This window comes from Rhinolophus sinicus, chromosome 7, assembly GCF_057876585.1.
Source record: "Rhinolophus sinicus isolate RSI-liver-muscle chromosome 7, RSI-T2T, whole genome shotgun sequence".
Classification (NCBI taxonomy): Eukaryota; Metazoa; Chordata; class Mammalia; order Chiroptera; family Rhinolophidae; genus Rhinolophus; species Rhinolophus sinicus.
In genome coordinates, this window is record NC_142507.1 from 21,655,430 (window position 1) to 21,682,142 (window position 26,713).

A 26,713-nucleotide genomic window follows, 5' to 3' on the forward strand; every position below is an offset into this window, starting at 1 on the left:
TAAATGAGATTAAATCTTATTTTCTTCTGTCACTAAGTGACCAGAAACAAGCCAAAAAGTTTACAGTTTGTTCTCTGGAATAATAAAAACAAAAGCCACTCAACCAGACAAACAAACCCCAAGCAGTGAATTAATAACAATCTACTCCGTGCCTTTTTTCATAGACATGGTTAATGTTTTGGATATCCTAATGTCATTAAGACGTCATTTGTACTTTGGGTATAAACTAAATTGGCTATAAAAGGTTTTTCTTTAGAAAGTAATACGATCACTTTATAATAAACTTGGAAACTAGAGAAAAAATGTCATTATAACTTTACCACCTTAACCTAACCTTTTAATTTGCGTATGTTCACATATTCAAACCATTTTGATCTTTTTTAAAAAAATTAATGTTAGCATTAATATTTTACCATGTGTTATGAAGAATGGTTTTTTTTAGTAAACAATAGTTTTAGTATATGACTAAAATATTTACTTACCTAGTTTTCTCTTATGGAACATAAGAGAAATGGTTGCTGCCATTTTTCTTTTTATATATAATAGCATATGAATATTTAGCATTTGGCTTTTTAAAAAAAGTTTCCCCTTTATGATATTTATGATCTTATAGTTTATGAAACCTCCCCTGTTCATTCATTGACTGTGAAAATGCATTTAGTTAAGTCAGTGAGCTTTTAATGTAATGTAGGATGAAAATTATTTCAATCTGACTAATACTTATAATCTTGCTTCAGATCCTTAAACCTATGAGAATTTGGTTAGTCTGCACAGTTTTCACTATCCATTTCCATATTTTCCAGTATCAAGGAATAATGTATACCAACATCAGTGCTCTAAAGTTCCTGTTTAGGATTTGGTTAAAATATTTAATTACTTGGTAGGATTATTTTTTTCATCCACAAATAATTGTAATTAGAAAAACTGTGTAGTATTAATACCTGGAATTGGCTGCTTCTGAATCACTCACTTTATTAAAAACTCTTAATAATTTTGCTATTATTATTGATTTAAAATATTTAATCGTGGAGAGAAATTTTTAATTTCAGTAGGTTTGATTATGGCTTGCAAATTTGGTAGGGCTAAGCATAGTCAGATTCATATTCTCTTGAGTGATTCTCTTTCTTATAGGGTTCATATGCTGATGGGATATCATTTCTGATTGCTCTAGTAAATACTGTAGACAATGTTCAGCCATGAGACTCAGTGGAAGGAATTTTGGACTAGACATACCTGGACTGGAATCTCTGCCCTGCCATTTGCTAAATGTGTGACTTTGAGCAAGCTACTTAATCTCTGAGCCAACTTTTCCTCATCTGTAAAATGAGGATAAGAATTCCTGTTTTCCAAGGTTTTTTGTAAGTTTTAATTAAGAGTTTAAACATGTAAAGTAGCCAGAGTAGTAGGTGATCACTATGGAGGTGATCAATAGTAGGTGATCAATAAGACATAGCTGTTACTTTACCAGCAATGTTCATCTTACGTTAACCTTAAGAATTCTTGTTGATTGTAAAGTAAAAAAGAATTTACTGATTACGTATGGAGAGAAAATTATGTAGGTTGTGAAGATATTTGCTTTTGAAGAATTGGGCAAGAAGTACTTAAGATATGTTCATACTAATGTTTCTTACAGGGTTTAGTTTATTACTTGATGTATTTTGTGCTCTACATGGACCAAGAGAAAAATGTGTTGAAATTCTGAGGAGTGGTCACTTGTTAGCTATTTCACCAGGTGGAGTTCGAGAAGCCCTAATTAGTGATGAAACCTACAACATCATATGGGGTAATCGTAAAGGCTTCGCTCAGGTTGCAATTGATGCAAAAGTGGTAAGTTGTATAAAACTACTTACTAAAGTAAAAGTTAGGTTGAATTTATAATAAATGTTTAAATAGTGAGCCAAAGTATATAGGAATTTAGATACTGTCATTGCAGTACTTTAAAAATTAGTGTACATAACTCTTAAAACAGTGTACATAACAATAGACGAAATTCCTTGTGGATGAAAAGCCATCTAAAAAAAAAATCAGTCTGGAAATTTGGCAAATATCCAGCAGAATTTTATTTTACATTTCAAAATCCAGTTTCTTTTAATCAGATTTGTAAAATTCTTTGTATTCCTTCAGTTATACTTTTTAAAATAAGTAATAATCACTCTAGTTCTATGTATTTTAATCCTTTTGTACGATTGAGTTGGCCTATTTTAATGATGGTTGTTGGTTTTCATTGCAATTCTTTTATTTGTGACCAATTTATATAACAATAGAACTCAAATAATATATGATTCCTATGATTTTTCATCAGCAAATGTGATCAGCTATCTAATAATATGAATTAAGATGAGAAATAGATATGGGCATAATTTAGATCTTTTTAAAAGGCTTTACAAGTGAATTTGCCAATAAAATTAAATGTTCCTTTGGGATTCACTCTAATTAATGTACTTAGTAGACTGAAGAACATGGATGCCATTTTATCCTTTTCTTTGGCTTTGGAAAGTATTTCTCAGCTTTTTGGCCTCCATATTGTACTTTATCCTATGAAACACTTATTTATTACTTATGGAATGTTTCTTCTTTGTTTTCTTTTTGTTTGCATTTTAGATTGTCTATCAGGAAAAGAAACCGTAGTACCTTTGACAAGGTGGTTTTCTTTTCCAGGCCAATTAGAGACAGCTGCCAGTGCTTTGACATTTCAGTTTTTTTGTGTACCCACTGCTGCTACATAAAGAGGCCAGTCTTCACCCTTAGCTTGCCTGTTCATCTTGCAAATAAGACTGATGATTAAAAAGGAAAAGATTGTGGATGTTTCACTCTAATCCAAGACCAGTATTTGAAGAAGAATGGAAATTTTCTCTTAATTTTTTAATTGCAGAGTTATAATAAAATAAAATGCATTGAGCTCTATTCTCTCCTGTATGTATATGTAACTCCTAGAAGTAAGTTATTGCTGTAGCACTTTAATACTGTTGTCCTAGTGTAAGAGTTAAATTACTTGCCCAAATGCTTAATAATAGACAACATAAAAATTTAAACACTACTGTCCTACAGTGGATTATAAACTCTGGGGACAGGGCAATCTCTTTATATTCTGAGTCCTTAGTACAATGACTAGCACTTAGTAGGCTATTTGTATTTGTTGTATTAGATTTTTTTTAACACAATGTTAAACACTACTAGAAAGGAGCCTTTTGAATTTAATGTTATGTTACTAGTATTAGTTATATAGAAAATTAATTTGTGCACATTTTATTTTCCAAAAAGTCTTAAGTACTGATATAGAAAACAAAACCTTGGGACTATATTAATAATATGGAATAAAAAAGCGTATATGCACAGTTGTTCAAAAATTAAGGATAGTCAATGTAATGTATATTAAAGCAATGATAAAAGCTAAAATCTAATCAAAGATAGTTCAATTTTTAAAAATATTTTGAAAGAATTATTTTTTTTAAGGTTTAAGATAAAAATGACAAGTATAGATTTGGAATTACATAGATTGATCCTGAGGATTATAATTCCTCATCCTTAAGTTTATAGTTTTAAGGAACATTGCCTGGAAGAAGGCCTGAAAAAAATTACAGAGAGAAAGGAACTCTTATTCCAATCCTTGAAAGAGTTTCTAGATAATTAAGATAATCTAGATAATATAATTAAGGTGTTTTTTTTTTACAAAACTTGAGAAAATTTAATAAACAGCCTTTTATGAACAAACAAAAATCTTTAACATTGGTGATTTACAACATAGCGTTGTGAGTTTAATAAGTCTCGTACCACCCCAACCTTTTGTAGTCTTTTAAAGTCTTTATGTTGCTACTCCTGTGCAGTAAGTAGGTGACATACGTAATTATTCCAATGTTGCAGATGAGGAAACTCAGGCACAGAGAGATGAAGGGCTGGAGGGATCGGGTCATACAGCAAGGCAGAAGCAGAGCAGAGCACACAGTTCAGGACTGCAGGCAACTGGTGCTGTTGCCATCACTAACTGCATTTCACAGTGAGTCTGCTGACCTTGAGATTAGAGGGGCCTTCTGGATATGTGAGGGAAAGCGTTCAGTCAGTATGGATATAGTTGTAAATGGCTCAAGTATCCCAGCTGGAAAACCGCTTTATAGGCCTCAGAATTATCGTAAACTTTGAGTGAAGATTTAAGACTGTTGTTTCAGGATTAACTATATTTAAATTATGACATAACAAATTAGAGTGAAAAATCAAGATCATCAATTCAAATTCACAAAATATTGGTAGAAAATATTTAAGGTTCATATGAAAGTTATAGCTTTTTGATGTAATATATATACATCATTCTTATTTTGTGAGTTCTTGAGAATTAAAAAACTTTGATAAGAATTTTTTAGGTAACTTATCTAACATACCTAAATAACTTGGGGAAGAAATAGCCTATATACTTTAGTTGAAAAACAAAAAACAGATGTAAAATAAAATAACATTTGTTTCAATAAAGTTGTTTATATGTACTATCTCAATCTATAGAAAAAAAACCTTCAAGATATGATAATTATCCCCATTTTAACATGAAAAAACTGAGACTTAGACATGGTAAATAACTTATCAGTGGTTCCCACTTTTTTAGTGGCAAAGTTAAGACTCCAGAGATCATGTTAAGCCGATTCTCCAAGAATAGTTTTTAACAAAATACACATTCTCTCTTGCACACATGTGCACACACATACATACAGAGACACATGTATACATGTAAACAGAATTTAATTCTAGGTGGCTTATGCAACTACCTTGTATATAAAGTGTGCACAAAGAAAGGAATGAATAATTGTACTACAGCATCAAGTTGTGATAAAGTAATGCTTGTGGCTTTAAGGCTGCAGCTTGAAAGCAAATGGCCTAGAATGCTGAGCCTCCTAGGGTAAGCTTTCTCCTGTTTAGTAGGTTCTAGAAATGTCCAGCTTCTGGAGAGCTAGCTATTTAAAGGATGATATGTAACCTGAAGAGTCTTTATATAGTGCATACTTCAACACAAACTTTGGAGTTCATGCCAGTTAGTAGACATAAATCCAGCAGTACTGGTCAGAGAAGGCAAAAGCCGAAAGGTTTCTGTTCCTTCTTGGGCATTTGAAGTACATCTTAATGATGTAACTATTTAAAGCATTAGAATTTCAGCTATCACTTTATTTTATAAAACTGGTGGTTTCCTAGATCATAATCTGAATTTTTTAATGAAAGTGTCAGTGTATTTTGTCTTATTTGTTTGCTTTGTGAAGTAACTCCATCAAATTTTAAATTCATCTGACTGCTTTTCTCTTTCGACTTACCTTTTTCCTAACTGGTTTTAAGATTGCTACTCCCTGTTTCTGACTCTTTGCGTTCAGAGAATACGAACTAATTCATTACAAGCATTGTCTCTCTCTTCTGTTTATTCATTCCTTCTTCATTCTTTTATCACACTTTCTTTTAGCATCTAGTCTATTCCAGGCAGTATTCTAGGTGTTGGGATACAGCAGTGAACAAAACAATGTCTGTGTGGTTAAGAGTCTTCCTTCTCGGGGAGGATACAATAAATAAATGCTCAGTTAGTTATATGTGAGGTAATAAGTTTTATGAAGAAAGCTATACGTGTAGTCTCTTTTCTTCAGTCCACCACATTTTACTGTTTTCCAAAGCTGAATAGGAATGGCTTTTTAAATGTCAGCTTATTTAAATGTCTCAAACCCTGTTCACTGAGACAGGTCATTCTGTATTAAGCAAATACTGATGGTAGATTGTAAGTAAAGTGACACTCACCCCCTCCTCCCAGTTTTATCTATTCTAAAACACTGTTTATTTTGGTATATTTTGTGTATATTTTAAAGTGCTCAATTTTTTAATCTACTTAAGTTCTATCATGGTATAACTTCTTTACATGATCCTTTGTTACTTCATTGTTTTATGACATTTAGTTAAGGTCTTCATTTTTAAATTTATACTTAATTATTGATACTCATGAAAAATAAAAACCATGAACTTGTGAGCAGAAATCCTCTAAAATGATTGATAGAAAGAATTTTCATATATATGCTTTTCCTTTTTTTTGTGGTGAGTCTTATACTTTTTATTGATGTTGAACATTTTTAGATTTAATAAGATCACACCAAAAAATGGTATTTTGCTAATTTCATGACAGCATCTTGCCAAAATTTGTCATTTAAATTTATACAAAGTTCCAGGTAGAATTTCTGTCATATAACTTCCTTCAGTGAGGTTAAAAATAATTGCAAAAACTGCAATTACTTTTGAACCAACCTGATATTTAGTAGCCCCTAAAACCAATTTAATTTCCCACATTCATTTTATTTAATTAAATTAATGATTATAATCTTTGAGTGTCAAAGGTTTATGTGGAATGATAGAACGTTGGTAAATGAAATATTATATATTACCACTAGAGGGTAGTGTTTCCTGTTTATATTTCTCCAAATGATCTAGTCTGATAAATCACACTAGTGATAAAAGTGTATCTTATTTTTAAAATACCTTATTTTCATAATCTTAAACAGGTCCTTAAAAGTTTACATTAGTGACTCAATGGAGACATTGAATGGATTATTATATTTACTTTTTAATTCAAATTCTCTCTTTAGCCCATTATTCCTATGTTTACACAAAATATTCGAGAAGGATTTAGATCACTTGGAGGAACAAGTAAGTTTTGGTTCATATGGTTTTTCTAATTATAATATATTATTTACAATGTAATATTTTAAATGGGCTTTTGAATTCTATAAGGGTTCAAAAGTTAGATGTTTTTCTATTTAGATGTTTTTCTATTTAAAGTCTAAATGATAACTGGTTATAAGTAATGACATTTTTTAGATGATAGGTTTTCATTAAGTCTCATACATACTGAAGCTTATTTCTTGGGCTCTTTAAAATTACAGAGAATATTATCTAATTTACTATATTAAAACATGTTGTTGAAGGTTAGGACAAATTTACATATAACCCAGGCTGTCTTCCTAACTCACCCTTGAAGTTACAGCTTTAAAAATGGATGACAATATGGTATTGAATTAAAATGAACAACCTAAGGAGATACAATTTCCCTTGGTTTATTTCTGTTAGGTTTTTTGTTTTTAAAATATTTTGAACCGTGATACATTTACATTGAAAAGTTCTTTTTGCTGACTTATAATTTATTGATAACAAAATAAGTTCTGAATCTAGTTATGGGGTGATAACATTTAAATGTGCTTTTTTTTTGCAATGTCTCTGTTGTTTTTTTATTTTAAAATTATCAGTTTATTTTTATACCCTATGCTTTATATATTTGGTTGATTATATTTTATGTCCGTAGTGTTTTATTAGTGTTTTTCTATCCACATTCAAGTCTTCTCCCAAAAAACTTCTCTTGCTTCTTTTATGTCCAATGTTGGTGTACTGTTGGTATTCCATTATGTTTTTAGGTCTTACTTTCTTTTGTTCTTTTTTTTTTTTTTTTTCAAAAAGTGGAAAGGTGGGTTGATGTGATGTTTAACTTTTCTTGTGGAATTATTCCAATTTTCCGTCAGATCGTTTCTTCTGAATTTGTAAGTTGCAAACTGAAATTATTCCTAATTTTGTTTCTTTAATTGCAAAGTGGTTTTAAAATTGTTTTTGACTGCTTTTAACTTTGATAGTTGATTATCTCAAAAATTTAGTGTCCAGTGATTTTTTTTTTACCGTTACTTTGAGTCTTATGGTGTATTCTGTGATTCCATATGTAAACAGTGTTTTAAACTCCCAGTACAATTCATGATTTATGTATTCCATGTTGCTTGCCTTTCTTGGATTCATTTTTTAAAAACTTAGTCATATAATCCATCAGTTTACATTATCACCACTTTTAATCTTGCTAAATTTTATACCTGGTCACTTGCATTAGTAACTCTTGTCTTTGTTACATTATTCCTAATTTGCAATAATATTTTTAGTGTTTACTGAGTTTATTAATGCATTTTAGTCTCATGTTTATGTGAATTTTTTTTTGCACTTCCATTTTTTTCCTTTTTTTCCCCATATAAGTCACATATTTGTGAGTTTCTTGACTTTAGCTCTAGTTTTTGGTTTCAGTCTTTACCCTTTGCAATACTAGTAATTGGTTTGCCTTTTAAAATTCTCATGTTTTTAAAAGCTCATCTTTTTTAAAATTAATAGACCTTATTTTTGACCATTTTTAGGTTTACAGGAAAATTGAGCAGAAAATACATCGTCACCCCCCAGTTTCTTCTATTATTAACTTATTGCTCATTTGTTTCAATTGATGAAAAGCTCATATTTAAAAAAAAAATACTAATTATCAGGAGATGTCACCTTCCTCTAAGTCTTACATAATTAATTTGAAAGTTTACAATTACATGCTCAGATTATTTAACCAATTAAAATGATTTTGTTTACTTTAAAACAGGGTTATTTAGATGGCTTTATGAAAAATTCCGTTATCCATTTGCTCCAATGTATGGAGGTTTTCCAGTGAAGTTACGCACCTATTTAGGTGATCCCATTCCATATGATCCAGAGATAACAGCAGAAGAATTAGCTGAAAAGGTAAATTGTTTCTTTCTTAGTCCTTGGATAGATTTTTACTTTCAGTTATTATATTAAAAATTAATTAATTTACTTATTTTACATGCATGTTCTAGATCAGTGGTGATTTCTTCCCCATAGAATATTTGGCAATGTCTGGAGACATTTTTTCTTGTCACAATGGGCAGGACTTGGGAGGTGGTAGTGCTATTGGCATCTAGTGAACAGAGGCCAGAGATGGTAGTAAACATCCTATGATGTACAGGACAGCTCCCCACAGCAAAGAGCTATTCATTCTAAAATGTGACAATTAAAAATGTCTCTAGACATTGCCATATGTTGCCTGGTGTGCAAAATCTCCCCTGGTTGAGAGCTGCTGTGTTAGGGCATTACGGAAGCACGAAGGAAAGGTATCTATCTAGATTAGATTAGGGACATTTCCTTGAGGGAGGTAATGCTTGAATTTGATTTTGAAAGACAAGAAGGGATTAGGTGGACAAAGAGTAATGAGGTAGAGGGAACTGAATACATAACGGGATGACAACATGAAATAGCATGAAATCTTCGGGGAGCTGAGGGCAGTCTGGTATAGCTGGGCAGGATATTGTAAGAAATGAGGTTACAAACTTAGGAAGGTGCTGGACTATGATGGCTTGTAATTGATTTTGTTTACTGAAATCCAGGAGAGCTATTGAAGGTGAATGATGTAATGGATTTGTATTTAGAAAGATCACGAGAAGTGGTATGGAGGCTAATTTGAGTGAGACCAATAGAAGTTCAAAGGGGAAAGAGACTACTTTGTGAGGGAGAAAATAGGAAAGCTTTCTGAATGAGGACGTTTGTAGTGGGTCTTGAAAGATGGGCATGACTTGGACATGTGGATTTGGGACGGGAGGGAGAGTATGAGCAAAGACACTGGTAGGAACTGAGTTGACTGCATTTACCAGCAGTGTTGAGCTGTCTGATGTGATTGGAACAGCAAGGCTGGGAAAGACTGCCCAATAAATTCTCCAGGAATTTTGCAAAGCACATTAACATCTTAAGGATTCTAAGAAGCCCTGTAATAAAGAGGTCTATTTACCTTTGTTTCAAAGAGCATTTTCCAGTCTCAGCTGACAAGCACCACCTCCCTGTTTTTCCTTGTATAGTGCTTAATAACAGCGGTAGAATAAACTTGGGGGGTGTCACTACCTTAGTGGGTACGGTTTGGTAAATGAAACTGGAGAAGTAAGTAGCAGCTACATTTTTAGGCCCTTAAATATCAGACTAGGGAATTTGTCTATCAAATATATTTCAATTAGGATAGGCCTCTGCTTGGAGGTGGAAGTATCTCTTCCACTCACAGTTTTTTGACCAAAGCAAGTAGATATATAATCTCTTCATCTACAGTGGTTTGTGAAAATGATGCTAGCAATTGTGATTGCTTAGATACAAAGAAATAAATGTGCGTTCTTTAAGATCAGAGGTTATGCTGTGAATTTTTGTGTCTCCAGTTCCCAGCAGTGTTAGATATTTAATTAGATCTCAATACATGTTTGATGAATGGATGAATTAGATAATGATTTCTTTATCTACTTGACAGGGAAAGCAAGGTACAGATTTGAGACTTTACAGGGATGGAATGTACTAGACTTGAAAACTAATTCTATATAGGTAGTTACCTACAGGATATCTATGTATATATGTTTATGTACATAGGTTTTGGGAGATATTTTACTGGAGTTTGGGAGAGAAGTCAGAATTGGTGATGAAGTTCTAGAAGTCATTTGCTGAGACAATTACTGAAGCCATGAGCTTTACAGGGCAGGTTAGAGAGAAAAAGGAGGGGACTGAGGACAGACTGTAGGAGATGTGACATGTAAGGAGTGGGCCATGGAAAACAACCAAAGCTGACTGAAAGGGAAGTAGCAGAGGGTAGGAGAACAAGTAAATTTGTGTGAGAGAACTCAGCATGTGAGGTTTTTTAAAAAATAGCAATGAGCAGTAATATTCGTTCCTGCAAAGACATCAAGGAACATGAGATGAGAAAAGACCACTCAGCTTGCAATTACACTTCCAGAGGGTATGAAACTACAGAAAAAGCAATAAATGTCATGTTATTGAATCACCTAGAAAATGGGATGAATGTGTTATGAGTTTTATACCATCCTTTTGTATACAGTCTGATTTTTTTTAAAGTTTTTAAAATTGTGGTAAAAACACTTGACAAAATTTATCAACCGTGTAAATGTATGGTTCAGTAATGTTGAATATATTCACATTGTTGTGCAACTGGTTTCTAGAACCTCTTCATCCTGCAAAACTGAATTTCTCTACCCACTGTACAACTACCTCTCTCTCTCTTTCTTTTCTTTCTTTTTCTTTCTTTCCCTCCTTCCCTCCCTTCCTTCCTTCTTTCCTTCTTTCCTTCTTTCCTTCCTTCCTTCCTTCCTTCCTTCCTTCCTTCCTTCCTTCCTTCCTTCCTTCCTTCCTTCCTTCTTTCCTTCCTTCTATTTCATATATATCCATCAAGACTTTATTTTGGTTCCTAATTATGGGCTACGCAAGATTCCTTTTTTCCCCCGGCTTTATTGAGATATAATTGACATATAATATTGTGTAAGTTTAAGGTATACAGCATGAAGATTTGATACGTGTATATATTGCAAAATGGTTAGCACAGTAAGGTTAGTTAGCACGTCCATCACCTCTCCTTACCTTTTTTTGTGTGGTGAGAATATTTAAGATCTACTCTTAACAACTTTCAAATATATAATACAGTATTGTTAGCTATAGTCATCATACCGTACATTAGAACTTATTTGTCTTATAACTAGAAGTTTGTTCCCCTTGACCAACATCTCACCATTCCCCCACCCCTTAGCCTCTGGCAATTACTATTCTGCTCTCTGTTCGTATGAATTCAGCTTTTTAAAATTCCACATATAAGTGAGATCATATACCAACCAACTCCCCATTTATTCCTTCCCTAAACCCTTGACAACCACCATTCAACATTTTGTTACTATTATTTTTGACTACTTTAGAAACCACATATGAGTGGAATCATAGTATTTGTCTTTTTGTGATGGGCTTATTTCACTTAGCATAATGTTGTCAGGGTTTATCATATTGTAGTATGTGACAGGATTTCCTTTTTTTTTTTATAAGGCTGAGTAATTATTCCATTGTATGCATATACCACATTTTATTTATTCATTCATCCATTCATTTATGGGTGGACATCTGGATTTGCTTCCATTTTCTTGGCTGTTTGTATAATGCTACAGTGAACATGGTATGCAAATGTCCCAAGACCCTGCTTTGAATTCCTTTGGATATATACTTAGAAGTGAGATTGCTGGATCATATGTGCAAAGGAAAAACTACAGTTTTTCCCTCCTTTGTAGAGAAAAACCTGTTTTTCCCTACTATGTCTTTCTTTCACCTGCGAGTCTACTTTTGCACAGAACACTTCTGGTCACCAACTGTGTGAAGGTTTTCCCCTCCACACCAAGCAATTCTCTGAGACCAGCTGGAAGTCTTACAATTTAACTCAATTCTGACACTGTTTACCTGGAGATAGTGTCAGATCCCACAGATTAAGACTGTTCCCACCACACTTCAGATTCCAGTCAAAAGAGTAGGTCCCTAGGTTACCCACAATTTCTGTCCGATTTGGCTACAGATTGTAGGTTCCTATGGCCCCCTCCGCATGTTTCATTAATTTGCTAAAGGAGCTCACAGAACTCAGGGAAACACCTTTACCAGTTTATTAAAGGATATGACAAAGGATACAGATGAACAGCCAGATGCAGAGATACACAGGGCGAGGTCTGGGAGGATCCCAATTGTAGGAGTTTCAGTCCCCGTGGAATTGGGGTGTGTCACCATCCAGGTGTGGATGTGTTCTCCAACCTGGAAGCTCCTTTCACCTTGTACTATACCGATTGTATGGAGGCTTCCTCACATAAACATTATCAGTTAACTCCATTTTTATCCCCTCTCCCCACTCTGGAAAATGGGGAGTAAAGTTGAAAATTCCAAGCTTCTAATCATGACTTAGTCTTTCCAGTGACCAGCCCTCATCCAGGAGCCCATCCAGAATTGCCTCAATAACAGAAGATGCCCCTAATACCCAGGAAATTACAAGGGTTTCAGGAACTCACTCTGTGCCAGAAACCGAAGGCAGGGATCAATATATATCAATTTATATTTTCTATTATCTCATAACATGCTAATTCTATTTTTAATTTTTTGAGGCATCTTCTCCATACTGTTTTCTATAGTGTCTATGCCATTTTACATTCCCATCTACAGTGCACAAGGGATCCAATTTCTCCGCATCCTCACCAATACTGTTTTTTTATAGTAACCATACTAATGGGTATGAGCTAGTATCTTCATTGTAGTTTTGATTTGCATTTCACTAATGATTAACGATGTTGAGCACCTTTTCATATGCTTGTTGTCCATTTGTGTACCTTTTTTGGAGAACTGTCTGTTCAAGTCATTTGCCCATTTTTTAAATTGTATAATTTGGGTTTTTTGTTGAATTGTAGAATTTCTTTATATTTCTGGGTATTAACCCTCATTAGTTATATGATTTTCAGATTTTCTCCCATTTCTTAGGTTCCTTTTCACCTTGTTCATTGTTTGTTTTGATGTGCAGAAGTTTGGGAATTTGATGTCCCATTTGTCTATTTTTGCTTTTGTTGCCTATGCTTATCATTCTTTTACATGTGGATATCCAGTTTTCCCACTACCATTTGTTGAGGAGACTGCCCTTTCCCCATTGTGTGGTCTTAGCACCCATGTCAAAGATCATTTGATTATATGTGCAAAGGTTTATTTCTGGGTTATTTTGTTCCATTGGTCTATATGTCTGTCTTTATGCCAGTTTTTGATTACTGTTGCTTTGTAATATGTTTTGAAATCAGGAAATAAGAAGCTTGCAACTTTGATTTTCTTTTTCAATTCAAGATTATTTTGGCTATTCAGGGTCCTTTGAAATTCCATATGAATTTTAGATGTTTCTTCCTATTTTTGCAAAGAGTTCTGTTGGGATTTTGATAGGGATTTCCTTGAATGTGTAGATCACTTTGGACAGTATGGTCATCTTAACAATATTAAATCTTCCAATCCATGAGCACAGGATATCTTTCCATTTATTTGTGTCTTCTTTAATTTCTTTCAGCAATGTTTTACAGTTTTCAATGTATAAGACTCTTTTCTTTGGTTAAGTTTATTCCTAAGTATTTTATTTTTTGATGCTGTCGTAAATGGGATTGTTCTCTCATTTTCTTTTTCAAGTTGTTCATTGTTAGTATATAAAAACACGCTGATTTTTGTATGTTGATTTTGTATCCTGCAACTTTGCTGAATTCATTTATTAGTTCTAGCAGGTTTTTATGACATCTTTGGGGTTTTCTACATATAAAATCATATCATCTGTAAACAAAGATAATATTACTTCTTTTCTATGTATAGTCTGAATTAATCCTTACATCAAGACCTTAATATCACTGTTTTATCAATGAGAAAACTGGATGATTTATTCAGCTTTGCTGGGTTATGCTGTGGCAGGAAACAACCACAGAATCTCAGAAGGTTAAGACAATAAAGCTTACTTATTGTTCATGTTATGTTTTTCCTGAGGTCAATGTCTTGTTTATCTAGGACTGAAAAAGCCCTGTGTGAGACGTTGTCATTTGCATGACCAAAGGAAAAGGTCAGGAATGGAACCATGAGATGGCCCTTAAAGCTTCTGTTTGGAAGTGGCTCACTAACTCCCACTGATATTTTATTGGCCAAAGCAGTCACACGGCCACACTGGACTCTAGTGGAGCCGGCCCTGAATTCTCGCACAGGGATGGCCCAGAAAAGAGGGGCTTGGTGGGCAGAGGGAAGGAATGACTAGACTACACACTGCCATACTGGGACTCAGGAAGGTCAGACACTTAGAAAAGGATCTGCCGCTGAACCAGCTATAATGTTATATTAGATGACACTATTCAAATCAAGCAGCTGATATATAAGTTTCACAAAGGAAACATTAATGATACATTTTGTGCCTTGTCTATGAACTTCATTCTTAGAAAACTTACGTCTAATTATTCTAGTGGTTCTTTAAGCACACTCATAGTTTATTGCTCACTTTTATCCTGATAGTAAAATCCTATGACACTGATTTTTAGGATTAGGACATGGTCTCCACAAAGCACGACTCTTCTCTCATCCTGCAGCAATGCCTTCCTGAGATGGCTGCAGGAGCTCTACTCCAGACTGGGACCTCACCCTGTGACATTGCTTTTGCCCACGCACACTTTATTGTTAATATAACACATTTCTTTGCTGCTCCCTAACAGATACATTCTCCTTTAGGATATAACTAAATTCTGTTGTGTTCTTTATACTTTTTTTTTTCCTGCCTATCTATTAGGATTTAAGTGGGTCAGAGCTAGTTAGGAACACTTTTTTACAGAGACTGTCTTCTTTTTATGGTCAAAAAAAGAAAGTAATGGAGAGAGAGAGGGGAAAAAAGCCTGACATGCTTATCAGAGGTTTCTTCTAGGTTTAAAATTAAACGAATCATTTTCCCTTATTTTTCTTAGTTAAGGAAAACGTATTACTGATAAATTTCAGTGATTTGATTTTTCATACGAGTTTTTCATGAGAGATACCTTTTAATATTTACTCATACTCATATCACTGGTGGAGTTAGATATTTTATATATTAAAAAAGGTATATATACAGGTTTATATGTATATGTTTATATGTATATGTATGTATATGTACTCATGTACATACCGTGTATCCCCAAAAAGAAGACCTAGCTGGACAATCAGCTCTAATGCATCTTTTAGAGCAAAAAATTAATATAAGACCCAGTATTATAATATTATATTATATTATATTATATTATATTATATTATATTATGGTCTTAAATTATAGTAAAATAAGACTGGGTCTTATATTAATTTTTGCTCCAAAAGATGCATTAGAACTGATTGTCTGGCTAGGTCTTATTTTTGGGAAAACACAGTATGTACATATGGTGTATATACATACATATGTATATTTGTATACCTTACCAATTCAAACCAAGTAAGGAAGGAAAGGCCTTTCTGGAGCATTGAAATACTTCAGTTATTGTCTCCAGTTACTTTATGTACTTCATTATCAATACTTACAGTAATAGAACCAGTCTGCTAAAAGCATAGTTTAGTAGAATTTCTTGAGGGAATTTAAATATATAGTTGCCATATCCATATTTTTTATCATAAGTTGTCATTATTGAACTAAAGTATACTTGAAATAAAGAGTACTTGAAATTTTCCTTTTGTGAATACATTGTTATGATTTTCCAATCTTCCTTGTTACTAATACAAACATAGACTACAGCATAAGGATCCCTGGACGATCACAAATTCAAAATTACTAGCATCCAAATTAATGTAGAAATGAAACCTCATTTAAAAAATGGGTGATAGTCTGACTGTTCAGACATTTGATTGTGGAGAACCATTTTGTAAATACTATCTCAATCTAAATTAAAATATACTGTACTAATGCTGAAGAGGACACAGGATATTTCCTCCAAGTTCTCTCAGTCTTAACCTCTGTTTCCATGTTTACAATATCCGTTTCTGTCTCTTTGCCTCTCTGTCTACATTCTCATATACACATCCACCTATGCATATACAGATTTATTTACATATACATGTATATGTAATATACATGTATTATTAAGTTGGAAAGAAGATGGAGAGATGGGGCGATACTAATGGATGCTGCCAATGGATTGGCTACTTTGAATGAGAAGCAGGAGTTATTAGGATGACGCCTTGGTTTTGTCTTACTTGGGTAGATTCATGGTAGTGTCATTTGCTGAAATAGGGAGGGAGCTCAAGACAGGGCAAAGTATAAGGGGAAAGAATGTTAGTTTAGTCTTAAATTAAGCAGGTTGAGTTTGAGGTACCTTTAAAACATTCAGAGGGTCATATTGAACATTCCTGTCTGAAACTGAGTGGGCTGGAGATATAAATTTGGGAGTCATTAGCAAATGGGTGGTAATTAAAGCTGTAGGAATGGATAAGATTACTGAATCTTTGAAGAATAAGTCAGTGCCTGATTTGGGGATTATAAATCTGCCAAAGGAGATTGAAAGGAGCAGCCTGAAAGTTAGAAGAAAACCTAGCTTTTCCTCTACTGTGATCGTTACAGAGGCAAGATCAGTGATGATTGAGAGGTCAGGTAAGATTAAAAGATTGTCTATTGGATTTAGTGACAAAATGGGGATCTTTGCAATAGTTGTATTTCTTTAATGCAAAGCTCTGACATTTTCTTCACCCCAAAATCTTTCATTGACACCTCAATTCATACTAAACAACGTCCGTACTTTTTCACTTGGTATTTAACTCCCTTCATGATTTCACTGAATTCTAATTTTAATGCTTTATACCACCCAGCTTATACACAAATACCTGAAACTCCAGCCAAACTCACCAACTCGCCATTCCTTTGAAGTTATTTTTCTGTGGTCTTTTTCCTCATGCTTCTTCCTTCACTGTTATTGAAATTTTACTGGTCCTTGGAGACCCAGACCAAACAGTACCCTGTTCGTGTGTCTTTCCATGGTCATTGCCTACCAAAGGGGATCACAAGTCTGAATTTCCAAATACTTTCTTTTCACGTCTCAGCTGGTACATCTGACAAATAATCTTGCATTTTAATTACTTTGTACTTGATTATGCTTATTAAGTTATGAGCTTCTAGAGATTTGAGACTTGTTTCTCTAATGTTACAGCTTCCAAAGCATCTAATATTTTTTGAGTAAGTGAATAAAATGTAAAAAAATACTTTACAGAGCACAACCTATGTGTTTGTAACTGTGCCAACTACCTGAAGGCATGATTTCAATTTCATTTAATCATAATAACTGTATGAAATAGTTCTCATTTCACTGATATGAAAACTTATGCTTTAGAGAGGCATAGTTTTTAAATACATCTTTGGGCTACGGTTTATTAATTATATTTTTAAAGAGATGAAGTTCCAAGATTTGTAAAAATAAAGCTCTTTGAGAGGTTAGCATCTAAAAGGAAGTAATGTATATATGTGCATGCATGAACCATGTACATGCATAAAACATTGTTTTAGATAGCCACAGCTGATTTCAAAGTAAAAAAGTGTTGAAATTTGTCATGAATTTAATGGGAAACAAATAGTTTTACATTTCCTGATATAGCCTAGTTAGCTTTTCCATTGCTATGACTTAATTTAAATTCCTGTCTAGAAATTGAGGTAATGAACTAAAGTAAACTGTGTCAGCTCATTCATTCATAGTTTTCCTCACTTTTTCCTTTTGCATTGCCTGATATAATTGTTTGGTGTGTATGGTGATGAAAGAAAAATGCACAGAAATCTATTATTTATTAATAGAAAGGAGTGAAACTTCCATTTGCCTGCTAGAAAATTTCCTACTTTTTTTCTTGTGATTTTTTCTTTATTCTTTAAAAAAGTGTTTATTGTGTGCAAGGCCTTGCTGTGCTCAATGCTGGAAAAATACTAAGATGCATCTTAAAGAGTTTACATTCTGGTGTGGAAAAGATCTATGTGGACAATGCTGTAATTCAAGCATAATAAAATGAATATAGGAGATGTACTATGGGTGTACTGAGAATGCAATCATTAATTCTGAGAAGAGATGGGTGCTAAATTAGGGACGACTTCTTGAAAGTAGTAGTACATTAAAACCTTTACAAAAGAAATGATCTATATTGAGAACTAAAAGAATAATGGCTTTTCTTTTGTTTTCTTAATAGACGAAGAATGCTGTTCAAGCTTTGATTGATAAGCACCAAAGAATACCGGGAAACATTATGAGTGCTTTGTTAGAACGTTTTCATAAAAACCAAAAGATCAACTAGAAGAGATTTAATACATTTATATTAATATATTTGTGTCTAATACTGTCTTCTAAATTTTGTAGGTTCTATAATTAGTATTTTTGTAAAAATCATGGTAATAAGCATCTTTCACTGAACTTGCTGAAAATTGTGTTGTCAACTTTGTGTTTGCAATCAATTGTGTCAAATTTTAAACTAACTCATTACATGCCTAATAATTCAGAAAAATCACATTTCTTTTTATAAATTCCTAATATTGTATGATAAACATAGTAGAGTACTAGAGTTAAGTTTATTAATAATAGCAATTTAAATTAAATACACATTCCTAAATAATGCATCTAATTTCTGTATCTGTTCTACTTAGCTAATTTTGCAAGATGGTATATAACCTAGGGTTTTGTACAGATGCTTAAGTTAGAAAAAAAATGTCCTTTTATCTGCCCCTCATTCCTTTCATGCATGACCTTGGGCAAGTCACTGTAAAGTTTTTGTGCCTCAACAATTCACTTTTTTAAAACATAATACTATGTTGAAAAATATTATTTTAAATTCTTTATATTTGCTGCTATTGATAACTGTAGACTTGAAATTATAACTGAATTAATTAAACAATACCAAGATCTTTTATAAGTTCATGTATATATTTTGTCCATTGGATGTTTAAATTATTCCTTCAGGTATGATGTCAAGTTGCCAAGCACAATGAAGATGTTCTGTTTTTCAAATTGAATAAAAAAGAAATTAGGAAAAGTAAAATTTTTAATATTATTTTTAATATTATATTTTTAACGAGAATCTGTAGACAATGCATAGTGTGTACTGTGCATTGTCAGCCCTGTAACATGGCGTTAATAGTGCTTTAAGGTTAAAAAATCACTGTCGTGCTCTGCATTTCATGTCAGAAGCTGATTCTAGGCTGATGAAAGCAGAGTTAAAGAAAGCTCTGCTTTTGCTCAATATCATGGCGTATTCAGTTTGACTTTGCAGCCAGTCAAATGGTTTATTGTTTCAATAAAAATATACTTGAATGATGAATATATGTGGACACAAAGCTTTCTGAAAAATTAATGACTTTTGATTTGTTGTCTTCTTGAAATCTTACTGTCTCCTTAAAAATATTTATTTAAAAACAATAGTACCAGAAATCAAATGCAGTATCTCCCTCTCCCTTTTTTAGATATTAACGTACTTGAATTTTTGTATATATTTTTGTATAACAAATGTGTATGTATGTAATGTATATAAAATTAAGCAACATAAAAATAAAACTGGATTGTAATTTATTGTCTTGTGAAATTGCATGTGACATTTTCTTATTTGAAACTGATTTATTTTTTACCATTCATAGTCATGTGTTTCAGCCATAATGAATAAACCTTACTTTCCAATGTAATTATATTTTAATTTTAGTTTTAATGAAGTCAATTAATGATTATTTGCAGCTTTCTTTCCTTCTAGCAGTGAGCAATGTTTGTTTAAAATTAATAAATATTTCCAGAATTAATGAGTAAATGATCATAAAATGAATCAGAATAATGTTTTTCAGTTTTAAAAACTGAAGAAAACAACATTCTTTACTAATGTAGCTAAAGCTATTTTTTTTTTTACAGTATTTAAGCTTTACTGCTTTATTTAAAACGTTGTTTGCTGTTGTTTTCTGATACTCAGATTAAGAGGAGGGCTTCCTGTCTTGCTTGATATAAAATCTTTATCTTGGCTATTTGAATTTAAACCCCTTGTAGAAGAATGAGGGAATGTGACTAAATATAGAAATATAAGTAATAACGGAAAGGGAGTGTTCTTGACCCTTTTTGTATGGAGTGTTCACAGGTTAGAATCTGATGAAAACTAAGGACTCTCTCCAGAAGAAGAATATGGCACACTTTTATGAGAAATCTTTCATATCCTTTAAAAAACTCATCTTGAAACAATTTCAGATTTACAGAAAAGTTGTAATAGTAGTACATAGTACTCCCATATATTTTGTACCCTGTTTCACCAATTGTTATGACACATTAGTCTTAATCTCTTCACACACCCCTTATCCTATCTCCACATATATATATATATATATATATATATATATATTTGTACAGTTTTTATTCTGAATTATCTGATTATAAGTTGCAGATAACATGCCCCTTAACTGTAAGGCCATCCATTAATAGCACCACAGAACAAAGATCAAAATCAAGAAATTTAACATCCATAAAATACTATCATATGGCCTCAAGATTGGATTCAAATTTCAGTTGTCTCAATAATATCCCATATCAGTTTCTCCTCTTGATCCATGGTTCATAGCAGGATCACACATTGAGTTTAGTTTTCCTGTCTTTAGTCACTGTTAATCTGGAACGATTCCCTAGCCCTTCCGTCTTTAATAATTCTTTTTGGAAGAAGACAAGCTATTTTTTAGGGTACCTTCAATTTGTTTTTATATTTCATCATGGTTTGATTCAGGTTATGCATTATTTCAGAAATACTACATAAATGATGCTGTGCTCTTTCCAGTGTGTCAAATCAGGAGGCACATAATGTTGGTTTGTGTCGTTAGTAATGGTAGTAACTGATCACTTGGTTAAAATGGTGCCCACCAGGTTTCTGTCATTTTTTTTTTCCTTTGTAAGGGATAAGTTTATGGACAGCTACTTTCAGACTATAAATATCTGTTTCTAAACAAACCCATTATCTTTAGCATCCTTTGAATTCACTATTCCTGAAAATATATTACTAGGAGGGTTTCAAAAGTGTGATTTTTTTAACTCTAGTCTACATTTATTGGTTGGCATTCTATAAGAAAGAACTTTCCAATCCCCCCAACCCCCCTTCCCGACATACTTATTATCAATATGGACTGTGAAATTCATATTTTGTTTAAAGGATTGTGTATATACTTTTAAGTAATTTAAATATGAAACGAGTTTAAAACATTTATGAACTATTGAAATAGATGTTTACAGGGGAAAGCGGGGTGAGTTTTTGTATCTGTGTATATAATTACTATTTTAAAAATATTTTTGTTACTTTTTTATTGTGGTAAAATAAATGTACAATTCACTGGCATTAAGTACATTCACAATATTGTGAAACCATCACCACTATCCGTTTCCAGAGCTTTTTCATCATCACAAACAGAAACTCTATCTACTAAACAATAACTTCATTCCCCACTTCACCAGCCCCTGGCAACCACCATTCTGCTTTCTGTGTCTGTAAATTTGCCTATTCTATGTATCTTTTATGAATGGAATCATACAGTATTTGCCCTTTTGTGTCTGGCTTATTTCACTAGCATAATTATTTGATGTCTTTCTGACATCAAATGACAGTTCCAATGCCAGTTCTCCAATTCTCTGACACCAACTCTGTGTCCTACAATTCCATTAAATTCTGACATTACTGGAGTTAGCACAGACCCAACAGGGTAATGGGGCTCAATTCCCACAAGACTACCCCACTCCAGATGCCAGTTGTAAATGGGGTCCTGAGGCTACCCCCACTTCTGCCTCGCCTACTACAAATTTGAAGGTTCCCATGACATCTCCCTACCCCCACTGGATAATTCAATAGAACCATTCACAAAACTCAGGAAAGTGCTATACTTACAGTTTCATTATAAAGACTACAACTCACGAACAGTGAAATGGAAGAGGGCAAGGTATGGGGTGGGGTGTTCGAGCTTCCATGTCCTCTGTAGGTGCGCTATCCATCACATCGATGTGGTCAACCCACAATCTCCCCCAAACCTCATCGTGGCACGATTCATTGAATCATTGGCCACTGATGATTGAACTCAGTCTCTAACCCCTCCTCCATGGAGCCTGGGGATGGGACTGAAATTTCTAATGTTCTAATCACATAGTTTTTCTGATAACCAACCTGCATCTTGAAGCTATCTAGTTTTCCCTCCCCCAATGAGTCATCTCACTATCATAAAAGAGGCATTTCTATCACTCAGGAAAATCCAAGGTTTTAGGAGCGTAGTGCCAAGAACTGGGAACAAAGACCATTCTCTCTCTCTCTCCCTCTCTCTCTCTATATATACACACACATGCACGTCTATATATACATATACATACATATATTTACATATTATATAATATATATACAAGTATATATATTATATATACAGGTAACCCCCATATAACGTTGTTAGGTTCCTAAAAAATGCCATGTTATGCAAATCCGTGTTATATGAAACAAAGAACTAGTACAAAAAAGGGGGTTAGATTCCAAAAATTAAAAGCCATTCTATTATATTTTTATAATTAAGAGAAATATCTTTATTAAAGCAATTTTCACCCAAAGTATAACATACCAATATATATTAAATAATGTTTTCTTCGTCATCACTACTAAGCTTTTATTACATTCCATGTTGTTCAGGGATTTCCCTAATTTACAATGAGATATCTTTTGCTCTTAAAAGCTCTTGTTACGCTCTGTGTTGTTCAGGGATTTCTCTAATTCTCAAACCGTGTTAGAGTGAAACTGTTCTAGGATGCTGTATTGTATGAGGGTTTTCCCCAATTTTCAAACCATGGTAGAGTGAAACCGTGATATAGAAGTGCTGTGTTATACGGAGGTTACCTATAATATACATTATATAATATATGTATTATATAATATATACTTACATATATTATATATTATATAATGTATAAATATATTAATAGTTTTTTCCTTTCTTAAAATGTATACACATTTTAAGAAAGGAAAAAACTTAATTCTTAAAATATATACACATTTTAAGAAAGGAAAAAACTTAATTGTAATACTCATTGTATACCGATAACAAAAGGTAAATATAAGTCATGTTTGACTTCTGCAATTACAAGAGGTGCTCAAAGTGATTACCATCAGTGTCCACACACTTCTGATTACGACGAACATTGTTTGGTAGACTTCTGTGGCAAGCGTGTAAACTGTTCCAACACCTCAGCAGAAGCAGGACTTGTTGCTGTGTGAGGCCTCCGGGATCTGCCCTGTGCACATCACACGTAGTACCAAGCGTCTCAAACTTATAACAAATACGTGCAATTGTTAGGCGTATTGGAGGTTCTCTTGCATACTCACGCCTCCATTGTCGTTCTGCTTCCACAACATTCTCGAATTTCAAATACCACTTCAAAATGGTCTTGCGCTCCTTCAATGACAACCATTTTCTGCCATTTTCTTTGCTTCTGCCCTTTTCTTTGACTGTCCTTCCTGTCGCATGGTGACGCTAGCATTCATTTGATTAATACCATCTTTTGAGCAAATGTCATACTACACATTGCTATCATAATTCAAATCAACTTTGAAAAGTAATACATAGATAACATCTCTTAAAATGTATACCGGGGGTGCCAAAAAAAGTATACACCTGACTTGTATTCATCTTTTGTTATCGGTGTATGTTGAGTATTACAATATTAATAGTTTTTCCTTTCTTAAAATGTGTATATATTTTTTGGCACCCCCTGTATATTATATACATACTTCTGCAATTACAAGAGGTGCTCAGAGTTACCATCAGCGTCCAGATACTTCTGATTATGGCGAACTACTGCTTGAGTAACGTTGAAAAAAGTGTCCACTTGTACACATTTTTTTGGCACCCCTGGTATATATATTTATATATTATATATTAGAATATAAATATATATGTATTATATAATACATATATGTATATATGATTACCATTATATATTATATATATTTGTTGCTGTTCATGTAGCATGTATCAGGATTTCATTCCTTTTTAAGGCTGAAAAATATTCCATTGTGTGTATATATCACATTTTGTTTTATGCATTCATGAATTGATGAACATTTGGATTGTTTCTACCCTTTGTGGCTATTGTAAATAATGTTACTGTGAACATTGGTGTATAAGCATTTATTTGAGTCCTTGCTTTCAGTTCTTTTGGGAATATACCTAGAAGTAGAATCACTGGATTTTATGGTAATTTTATGTTTAACTTTGGGGAAACGCCAAACTGTTTTCCACAGAGACTATACACCATTTTACATTCCCACTAGCAATGCACCAGAGTTCAGATTTCTTCATATCCTCACCAACATTTGTTATTTTCAATTTTTTTGATAATAACTGTCTTAATGGGTGTGAAGTGATATCTTCTTGTGGCTGTGATTTGCATTTCCCTAATGACTGGTGCTAAACATTTTTTCATGTACTTAGTGGCCATTTGCTTATCTTCTTTGGAGAAATGTCTATTCAAGTCTTTGCCCATTTTGAATTAGGTTTCGTTGTTGTCATTGTTGAGTTTTAGAGTTCCTTATATATACTGGATCTTAGTCCCTTATCAGATATATGATTTGAAAATAATTTGTCATGTTCGGTGGTGTATCTTTTTACTCTCTTGATAGTGCCCTTTTATGCACAAAAGTTTTTAATTTTGATAAGATCTAATTTATCAATTTTTTCTTTTGTTGTTTGTGCTTTTGGTAGCAAGAAATCATTGCCAAATCCAGTAACATGAAGATTTTTCACTATGTTTTTTTCAGAGTTTTATAATTTTAGTTCTTAAGTTTAGGCCTTTGATCCATTTTGAGATATTTTTTGCGTCTGGTTTAAAGTAAAAGCTCAACTTTATTCTTTTCTACGTAAATGTCCAGTTTCCCCAGAACCATTTGTTCAAGACACTGTCCTTTCCATTGTGTGTTCTTGGCATTCTTGTAAAAAAATCAGCTAACCATAAATGCAAGGGTTTGTTTCTGGGCTGTCTATTTTGTTCCCTTGGGCTATATGTCTGCCTGTATACCAGAACCACACTGTTTTACTGTAAGTTTGTACTAAGTTTTGAAATATTGAAGTGTGAGTATTCCAGCTTAGTTCTTCTTTTTAAAGGTTCTTTGGCTATTTGGAGTCCTTTGAGATTCTATATGAATTTTAGAATGGGTTTTCCTATTTGTCAAAAAAATAAATAAATAAATAAATAAAAACAACAACAACAACAACAACAACAACAACAACAACCTAAGGATTTTGATAGAGATTGTATTGAATCTGTAGATTGCTTGGGTAGTATTGTTATCTTAACAATATTAAGTATCCAATCCATAAACGTGAGATGTCTTTTCATTCATATCGTCTTAGGTTTGTTTGAGCAATATTTTATAGTTTTTAGTGTGCAAGTCTTTTGCATCCTTGGTTACATTTAATCTCTTTCTCTTTTATTCTATTTTAAATGGAATTATTTTCTTAATTTTCTTTTCAATTGTTTGTGTTTAGAAACACAAATTATTTCTGTGTGTTAATTTTGTAACAGCAAATTTGCTGAATTCATGCATTAGCTCTAATAGGTTTTTTTGTAGAATGTTAGGGTTTTCTATACATAAGGTCATGTCATCTGTGAACCGAGATAATTTTGCTTCCTCTGTTCTAATTTGGATATCTTTTATTTCTTTTTCTTGTCTAATAGATCTTTTCACACTATGTTGAATAGATGTGGCTGAAGTGTGCATTGTTGTCTTTATATGATTATTTTTCCTGTTAAAAGATGATGCCTGTTTGTGTGAATGTAACTGAAAGAATAGACATGAATTTATGTATCTCTTCTATGTTGCACATGTTAAATTATATACATCAGGCTGGTTTGTGATAGTAAGGTTATTTGGCATGCTGGGTGGCTTTATGGTATTATTTTAGATCATAATTCAGTGTCTGTGAAACATTTTTCTGTCTTGGTCATCTCATTTAATTTACCCCAAAGCAGCTATTTACTTATCCTATACTTAACCTCTTCTCTAATATGTGTTATCTGTGGTGTTGAAAGCCACTCATTATTTATTCAGAACTTTTGTTCAAACACTACACTTAACATTATTTTCCCATTTAGGACTACTGTGCTATAGATAATACAGAGCACGTTAATCAACCTAGTAGGCACAATCAAATTCCAAGCAGAAACTCTTACTTTAAAAAATTGACTATATATTATCTTCTACAAATCAAAATAATGACCCTAAACTCTATAGCTCTAAATCAGAAGGCACCATTTTCTCAGAGCTATGTGTTACTCTTTGCCTCCCCTCAAAAAATTCTCTAACATAAAGCTGTCTGGCTTATTCTGGATCAATATTCTGGTAGTTTCGTTTTATTCTGTCTCCTGAATTTTTTTTTTTTTTTAAAGATTCCATTGGGGAAGGGTAACAGGACTTTATTGGGGAACAGTGTGTACTTCCAGGCCTTTTTTCCAAGCCAAGTTGTTGTCCTTTCAATCTCAGTTGTGGAGGGTGCTGTTCAGCTTCAAGTTGTTGTTCTTTCAGTCTTAGTTGTGGAGGGTGCAGCTCAGC

General features: G+C 33.0%; 1 protein-coding gene across 5 annotated transcripts in view; it reads left to right on the forward strand.

Moving 5' to 3' along the window:
- The window catches only part of TMEM68 (transmembrane protein 68), a 45,491-nt gene extending 25,799 nt beyond the window's left edge, over window positions 1-19,692 (forward strand). For 2 of the 5 annotated variants that reach the window (XM_019711063.3, XM_019711065.3), the window contains 4 exons: window positions 1,634-1,827; window positions 6,594-6,654; window positions 8,396-8,535; window positions 18,323-19,692. In XM_019711063.3, the coding sequence (XP_019566622.1) occupies window positions 1,634-1,827; window positions 6,594-6,654; window positions 8,396-8,535; window positions 18,323-18,427 (500 nt within the window). In that variant the 3' untranslated portion in view covers window positions 18,428-19,692. Of the gene's footprint in view, window positions 1-1,633; window positions 1,828-3,861; window positions 3,995-6,593; window positions 6,655-8,395; window positions 8,536-18,322 lie in introns of those variants that run through there. The other 3 variants (XM_074319029.2, XR_002135789.3, XM_019711066.3) reach the window with 3 other exon arrangements.
- The last annotated feature ends 7,021 nt before the right edge of the window (window positions 19,693-26,713 follow it).